General features: G+C 42.6%; 1 protein-coding gene across 1 annotated transcript; it reads right to left on the bottom strand.

Annotated features, from left to right (window-relative positions):
- Positions 1 to 1869: 1869 nt before the first annotated feature.
- Positions 1870 to 6901, bottom strand: LOC132591197 (uncharacterized). Its single transcript, XM_060268437.2, has 2 exons — positions 6769 to 6901; positions 1870 to 6215 (listed from the first exon to the last, which is right to left on the bottom strand). Exons 1-2 carry the CDS (start codon positions 6779 to 6781, stop codon positions 4753 to 4755), a joined length of 1476 nt encoding a protein of 491 aa, XP_060124420.2. The 5' UTR covers positions 6782 to 6901; the 3' UTR covers positions 1870 to 4752.
- Between the last annotated feature and the right edge of the window lie 1439 nt (positions 6902 to 8340).

Below are 8340 nucleotides of genomic sequence, written 5' to 3'. Positions count from 1 at the left end.
CCTTCAGGGGCAGTTACCCCATTCAGGACCAGGGAGTCGCACACACTTGCCTGTCCCGTGTCCCCCCAAAACAGTACTTCTGTCTTGTCAGGATTCAATCTCAATCTGTTAGCGCTTTGAACTTGGAAGTTCTGTTGAGACACATGGTCAGCAGCTGTTCTGTTGAGACACATGGTCCATAAATTTGTTGAATCTTTTGAGAACATTCGCCTAGGTTAGCAACATCTTGTAGAAGTTCATGTATTAATTAAATCAGGGGTCAGCAAACTTTTTCAGCAGGGGTCCGGGCCACTGTCCCTCAGATCTTGTGGGGGGCCGGACTATATTTTGAAAAAATATATGTATGAATTTCTATGCCCCACAAATAACCCAGAGATGCATTTTAAATAAAAGGACACATTCTAATTATGTAAAAACACGCTGATTCCCGGACCGTCCATGGGCCGGATTTAGAAGGCAATTGGGCTGGATCCGGCCCCTGGGCCTTAGTTTGCCTACCCATGAATTAAATGATACCATATATTCCGGTGTATAAGATGACTGGGCATATAAGACGACCCCCTACTTTTCCAGTTAAAATATAGAGTTTGGGATATACTCACCGTATAAGAAATACGACCCCCGACTTTTGAGAAGATTTTCCTGGGTTAAAAAGTAGTCTTATACGCAGGAATATACAGTACTTTATATATGGGTTTTGTTTTTTGTTTTTAAAACCCACACATTTAAAATGAATAAATACAAGGCACAGCAACACGGAACACATTTGTGTGAAGTGGGGGAGTAAAATCTTACTCCTGTCCTGGTTTTGGCAACACCAGGACTAGTGAGCAGGTGACTTTGAAGGCCTCCCGCATCAATGAACACACTACAACTATCATCATCACCACCACCTTATCAGCCTTGGTATAGCTATTTGTTTGTCCCATAAGTTTGCTTGTTGATGAGCTTCCAATAAAAAAACAAACAAACAAAAAAGACTTTTAGTGAAGGTAGACATGGTCCATGCCAACCAGTCTACTTGAACCATGGCTGATCTCCTCCACCAGGTCTAATTAGATCTGAGGCTCAAATGTTTGGTGGATTTTCAAGAGCATGGCCCAAAGTTAACAAAACATTCCAGGCAGAAGCTTTGCATTCTCTTGTCAGTTTGAAGGCTTGTTAGCGATACTCCTCTAATTTAATTTCCTCTGATTAGAAAGATAGCTGACTTCCAGAGCAAGAGGCGAGGGTGAAAGTTTAACAAGGTTCTGATTCCTTCAGTAGCACCTTAAAGACCAACTAAGTTTATATTTTGGTATGAGCTTTCGTGTGCATGCACACTTCTTCAGATATCAGTCTCAGATATCTGAAGAAGTGTGCATGCACACGAAAGCTCATACCAAAATATAAACTTAGTTGGTCTTTAAGGTGCTACTGAAGGAAATTTTTTATTTTGCTTCGACTCAGACCAACACGGCTACCTACCTGTAACTAAGGTTCTGATTGCATCCCCTATTTAGCAAGGAGATGTTCCTGCATTACATTTTACAACAGATCTTGATTCCTGTAGGTTTCGTAAAGACCGTTGGTTCAGTTTGGCTTGTATTTTGTTTTATTGTTTATGAGTGGAGTTTAAAGGAAGATGGGCAGCATTAATGTCACAGCAAACTCAGGACTATGTGGATATATAATTATAGAGCTGAAGGGTATGTTGGTTGGATATTTTTAGCCTGGTAAAGAGCAGCCTGAGAGGAGATATGATAGCCATCTTCAAATATCTAAAGGACTGTCACATGAAGAATGGAAGAAGCTTGCTTTCTCCTGCTCTAGAAGCTAAGACCAGAACCAATGGATTCAAGCTACAAAAAATGAGATTACGACTAAACATCAGGAAGAACTTTTTATTCCTTTCCAAAATACAAAATATTTACAAACAAAAAGCAAAAAAGAAGAACACACACATAAAAATACCTCCACCCCACCCCCACCTTGCGTGACTTCCAGCCCTCCCTATATTCCGGTTTATATATCTTTGTTACAATGCATACTTTTTACTGCGTTTTTCTTTTCCTTTAGGTATCTTTGGGGGCCCTTCACACGTCTGCTATGAGATTGACTTTTTCTACCTGTTTCATTAAATATTGTTTCAACATTTTCCAATCTTTATCAATTCTCTCATCATTTAACCCCTTCATTTCCCGCTTCTTTTTTCTGCTAAATTTTGGTATGTTATCAATTTGACTAGCTACCGGCTACCATTGCATACATCATCAAACATCTTGAAATAACTTTTAATTTAGTTTTTATTCTGTTGGTGCTAAATGGAAAAGTAAGAAAGAATGAAAAGTAAAAATTAAAAAGAGAAGAGATCCCCTCTTACTAATTCAATATGAGATAGAATGAAAAGTTTCCTTTTTTTACGACAAGATGTACACTTTAAGTCTCTCGGTCTCTTTATTCCTTTCTTCTCCTTCGTCTTCTTCTTCTTCTGCTGAACTTGCATTGTCTTCCTCCTCATTGTTGCTGTCCTGTTGTTCTTCAATTGCTTTAACTTTTTTGCCTCCCAGTTCCTGCCAGTATTTCCTCCAGAAGATATCAGCATCTCCCACAGTCTCAAACTTCCTTTGTTTCCCTTTGTAGAAGAAAGATAGTCCTCCTGGTTACTCCCAGCGGAAAAATAATTCTTTTCATTTTCAAGGCTTTCGTTAAAAAATGATATTTTGTCTGTTTTGAATCAATCTTGGTGGAATTTTATTTAATATTATCTCTGCTCCTTCTATTTTCAATTTCTTCTTCCCTTTAGTTTGTAAAATTTTATCTCTCACCCAACTTGTGGTAGAAGTCACTAAGCAATCTCTTGGCCAATTGTTTACTCTCGCTTTCCTTAAGTTTACCCTGAATGCTCTTTCCACTTGTTCTTCTATTTCAGCTTCTACTTCCAGCCATCTTGCCAATTCTTCCGTTATCCGTTTTTCTATGTTTTCATTTTCTTGTATATTTCTTAATCTGAACGTATTTTCTCGGAGCTGCATCTGCATCATTGCGAGAGCATTATTTGCAGCCTCTTGTGTTACTCTTTGTTCTTCCATCCCCTTTTTCACTTTATCCATTTCTCTTCTCCCTTCTTTCTTTTCTTTGGCTGCTTTCTTCATGATGTTTTCCAATGACTGGGTTTTCATTTTTATTTCTTGCATCTCTCTTGCCGTTTCTTTGTTTCTTTCTTCCACTTCTTTCAGTTGGTTTTTCATTTCTCCTTTTTCTTTCTCATTACAGTCCATTTTGTCTACCTTTTCTTCCAGTACTTTTATTCTCTCGCTCATTTCCTTTTTTTATTTCTGCCAAGTCTTTCTTCACACCTCCAATGTCCCCTTTTAGACTCCAAATAAGTTCTCACAAATCCATTTCAGGGTCCATTGTAGAGTTCCTTCTTTGTTGTGAACTTCCAGTTCCTAGCTTCTTCAATTTTGTTCAACAAGACTGCAATTCTCCCCTCCACCACACGGTGGCGCTATTCTCTGTCGTGCAATCCTCTGAGGCTTCTCTTCATTCTCTTCTCCTTGTCTCTTATTCTCCTCATTTTCAGCTTCTTTAGTCCCTTATTCTTTGCTCAGTCATTCCTACTATGGCGCGCCCGCCATTTTCGCAGACATTTCCCCTTCACTTTCCCCCACTGACTCTGCAACTCACCAGCTTCCCCCTCCATCTCCAATCCTGTCCTCTCTCCGTGTTGTCCACTCCCGCCACTCCCAAGCAGTCGTCTCTGTGCTTTCCTTGTCTCCATGCACAATTCTATGGTATGCACTTAAATCGTGCTGAAATATGGGTGGCTTCAATTTACTTTTCTTACGTTTGATTTCTTTTATTTTCACTTTGTTCTTTCCTCTGGCAGCGTTATTTTGCCATTTATTTTGCTTTCTCCCACCACTATTCCGTCCCCCCTTCAGCGGCTTTTGCTGCTTTTATCGCTTTTTTTGAGGGGGGGGGAATGTCTTCTGCTTTCCCCCCTCTTTACTATTTCCCACCCCCCCGGTGCAGGTTCAGTTAAAGGTAGAGAAAGTTTACCATCAAAGTCGCGTCGGAGCTGCAGCTTCTTGCTGGGTGAGTCATTTTTCTTTGTCTCAGTGTCCAGGACTCCCCCCCCCCAGCCTCTTGGCGAGGGGTGCTGAGAGTTCCTTCCAGACACCACTGACTTCTCGGTCCGAAATCACCTTTCGGACCTTATTTCCAGGGGTACGGTTAGCAGGGAAGGAAGGATCTCTCAGGGTGAGAGATGGGGAGAAGAGGGGGGCACCCAGGGTTGAGCTGGGGAGCCTTCCTTCCTATGTGTTGACGAATCATATTATATGATACAAATGTGATAAAAGGTATTTTTAGTTATTCTTCCCCCCTTTATCTTTTCTATAGAACTGTGGTTGCTTAATAATTTTTTGCTTTATTATTTTTCTTTTTGGGTTACCCCTCTGTATGAAGTTTTTGATGGGAAGTGAGCTTGGTCCCCTCCTGGAAGCTCTTCCCACATTCGAAGCACTGATATGGTTTCTGACCTGTATGAGTTCTTTGATGGGAAGTGAGAATATCCTTTCGATTGAACCTCATCCCACATTCTGAGCACGGATAGGGTTTCTTCCTGGTATGAATTCTTTGATGAGAAGTGAGATGGCTTCTGTAACGAAAACTCTTTGCACACTCATGGCATTGACAAGGTTTCTCCCCTGTATGAATTCGTTGATGAGACGTGAGAGTCTTATTGTGACTGAAGCTCTTTCCACATTACAAGCACTGATAGGGTTTCTCTCCTGTATGAACCCTTTGATGGGAAGTGAGACCATCCTTTCGTTTGAAGCTCTTTCCACATTCGAAGCACTGATAGGGTTTCTGCCCTGTATGAATTCTTTGATGGGAATTTAGATGGGAGCTTTGACTGAAGCTCTTTCCACATTCAAAGCACTGATAGGGTTTCTCCCCTGTATGAATTCTTTGATGGGAAGTTAGATGGGCTCTGTGACTGAAGCTCTTTCCACATTCGAAGCACTGATAGGGTTTCTCCCCTGTATGAATTCTTTGATGGGAAGTTAGATTGGTGCTGTGACTGAAGCTCTTCCCACATTTGAAGCACTGATAGGGTTTCTCCCCTGTATGAATTCTCTGATGGGAAGTGAGACCCCCCCTTTGTCTGAAGCTCTTTCCACATTCGAAGCACTGAAAGTGTTTCTCCTCTGTATGAATTCTTTGATGGGAAGTGAGATGGGCGCTTTGACTGAAGCTCTTCCCACATTCGAAGCACTGAAAGTGTTTCTCCCCTGTATGAATTCTTTGATGGGAAGTGAGACTCGTCCTGTGTCTGAAGCTCTTTCCACATTCGAAGCACTGAAAGTGTTTCTCCCCTGTATGAATTCTTTGATGGGAAGTGAGATGGGCGCTTTGACTGAAGCTCTTCCCACATTCGAAGCACTGATAGGGTTTCTCCCCTGTATGAATTCTCTGATGGGAAGTGAGACCCCCCCTTTGTCTGAAGCTCTTTCCACATTCGAAGCACTGAAAGTGTTTCTCCCCTGTATGAATTCTTTGATGGGAAGTGAGATGGGCGCTTTGACTGAAGCTCTTCCCACATTCGAAGCACTGAAAGTGTTTCTCCCCTGTATGAATTCTTTGATGGGAAGTGAGATGGGCGCTTTGACTGAAGCTCTTCCCACATTCCAAGCACTGATAGGGTTTCTCCCCTGTATGAACTCTTTGATGAGAAGTGAGACCATCCTTCTGATTGAAGCTCTTCTCACATTCGAAGCACTGATAGGGTTTCTGCCCTGTATGAATTCTTTGATGGGAAGTTAGATCGGTGCTTTGACTGAAGCTCTTTCTACATTCAAAGCACTGATAGGGTTTCTCCCCTCTATGGACTCTTTGATGGGAAGTTAGACTCCGCTTCTGACTAAAGCTCTTTCCACATTCGAAGCACTCATAGGGTTTCTCCCCTGTATGAATTCTTTGATGGGAAGTGAGACCATCCTTCCGACTGAAGCTCTTTCCACATTCTCTGCACTGATATAATTTCTCCCTACTCTTTCTTTTGTGTGAAGTGAGGCTTTCTCTCTGAACGAAGCTTTTTATTTGATGGGAGGTGGACTGGGAGCTCTGACGGATGTTCTCTCCACACTGTGAATATTTATCTGACTTCTCCGCTATGTGGATTCTGTTGTGGTCTCCCTTGTTCTTCCCTTCCAATTCATCACCATCTGCAACGAAGAAAGAAGCTAATTAGAGCCTCAGGAAGAAATGGGAGCACCAGATTATTGAACAACGTTAATGAATGCTTGTGAAAGAGGAGGAACTAAAAATAGTTAGATGTGGGGCCTTTCTATAGTTTTCACTGCCTTTGTTGGCTGGTATTTACTGACATATTGCTTGGTCTTTATCAGGGATAAATTTTGTTTGGCTCAATCCTGGAATCCACTCCATCTCACAGGTCAGTCATCTCTTTGGTCAATCAAATGCAAACAGAAGGAAAAACAACAAACCTGACAGAATTTAATTCAATTTCCCTTAAAGCTCTGAGGCAGACATTTAAAAAGGCCAGGGAGGTTCAGACAAGTCTGGTCATTGCTTTAAAAGGCATAACTAGAGAAAGAAAATTCACAGAGGAAATAGTTGATATCCCTCCATTCAGGGTTCACGGTGGGGATTTTAGCATCCCAGATGCTGTTGGTCTCCATCCAAATAATGGAGGTTCATCACAGAGGTATGCATGGAGTTTCAAGACTGATCTTATGATTCAATGGAGAGTTTTACCAAGAGGGTCCATGATCCCACGATTCTCCTGCTTGGCTTCCTTATGCAGAGCTCTCTGGTCAGGATCCAGCAACGTACATGCCTCGTCTGTGAAACAAACAGCAAAATCTTCACCTGCACACGCCCCATCAGCAGTTTCCTCAGTCTGGTTGGTCTAATTTTAAATTTATATGTAAATCACCTTCTTCACTTTGAACCCCCCTCCCATGTTCATGAGGAGACCTGGGAAAATGACTATGACTCACATTTAATCTAAGCACAACAGCCACAAGAGCTCCTGACTAGGCATTCGGCTATGTGATGTTCAGTGTTCTCTGCTGTTTCCCCTTTTTGTTTCAGTTTAAACCATTTCATGAACCCGGAACTCATACATTGACTACTAATGATGAACCCCATATTATAGATCAGGCATGTCCAACTTGAAGTAGGCTGTGATCTATGATCCAATAAAGAAACTGCCATTGTTCTACCACCCAGGGATGGGTGTAGGGTAGGTGGCCGTGCACTGGCTGATTTTTCTGAGGGGGCAGGGGGCACTCCAACTGCTTCCCCTGATGCCGGTTGCTTCCCCTGACGCGCCAGGCATACACAGCAGCAAAACATCCCCTCCTGTGAGAGGAGCTTCTTGGTTGCTTCCCTGACTGGGCACACATGCAGAGTTGCAACAGTCCCTCAGGCAGAGGGAAGGCCGCAATCTAGAAACATTCATCCCGCGACCAACGGATCGATTGCGATCGACGTGTTGGACATGCCTTTTATAGATATTCCTGCAAATTTATTCTGCTATTTTTGAGATATACAAATGACATGAGAAGACTGAGTCTACATATTTGTATCATTTATTATGATATTTGTATCATTTATTATTGCTATGATCCTTGTTTTTAAAAGCAATAAAAAGTTATTCCAAATATCCATAGAAACAACATGAAAGACAATTGGCTAACATATAGGGAACTTGTGGCTTGAGAGCAGTACATGTAAAAAGGATCTAGGAGTCCTGGTAGACCACAAACTTGACATGGGTCAACAGTGTGATGCAGCAGCTAAAAAAGCCAATGCAATTCTGTGCTGCATCAATAGGAGTATAGCGTCTAGATCAGTGTTTCTCAACCAGTGTGCCTCCAGATGTTTTGGGACTACAACTCCCATCATCCCTAGCTAGCAAGACCAGTGGTCAGGAATGATGGGAGTTGTAGTCCCAAAACATCTGGAGGCACACTGGTTGAGAAACACTGGTCTAGATCAAGGGAAGTAATAGTACCACTGTATTAAAGGCACAGTAGTCCTGTCCTCTATTGAGTCTGGCAACCCTATACTGGGCCTTTCCTATGGAAACCATGATGCCACAGATGCCATTTTGTATTTTGGACGGGGAGGGCGTGTAAGCGCATGGTAACGGCGGGGCGGGGCTTGGTTTTTTGGCTCATCCCTATGATTCCTCCCACCTCACCCCGTGCCAACCCATGACCCAACTGACCCCATCCTGCCCCCACCCGCAATGCAGGTGAGTCCCCACCTCCATTCCCTGCAAACCTGAGCTGAGGTGTTTTGGAGAGGGAAGGGGACAGG

The sequence above is a fragment of the Zootoca vivipara genome, chromosome 14, assembly GCF_965207765.1.
Source record: "Zootoca vivipara chromosome 14, rZooViv2.hap1.1, whole genome shotgun sequence".
Taxonomy (NCBI): domain Eukaryota; kingdom Metazoa; phylum Chordata; class Lepidosauria; order Squamata; family Lacertidae; genus Zootoca; species Zootoca vivipara.
Note: the sequence above shows the minus strand (reverse complement) of the source record. Positions and strands in the feature narration are given on the sequence as shown.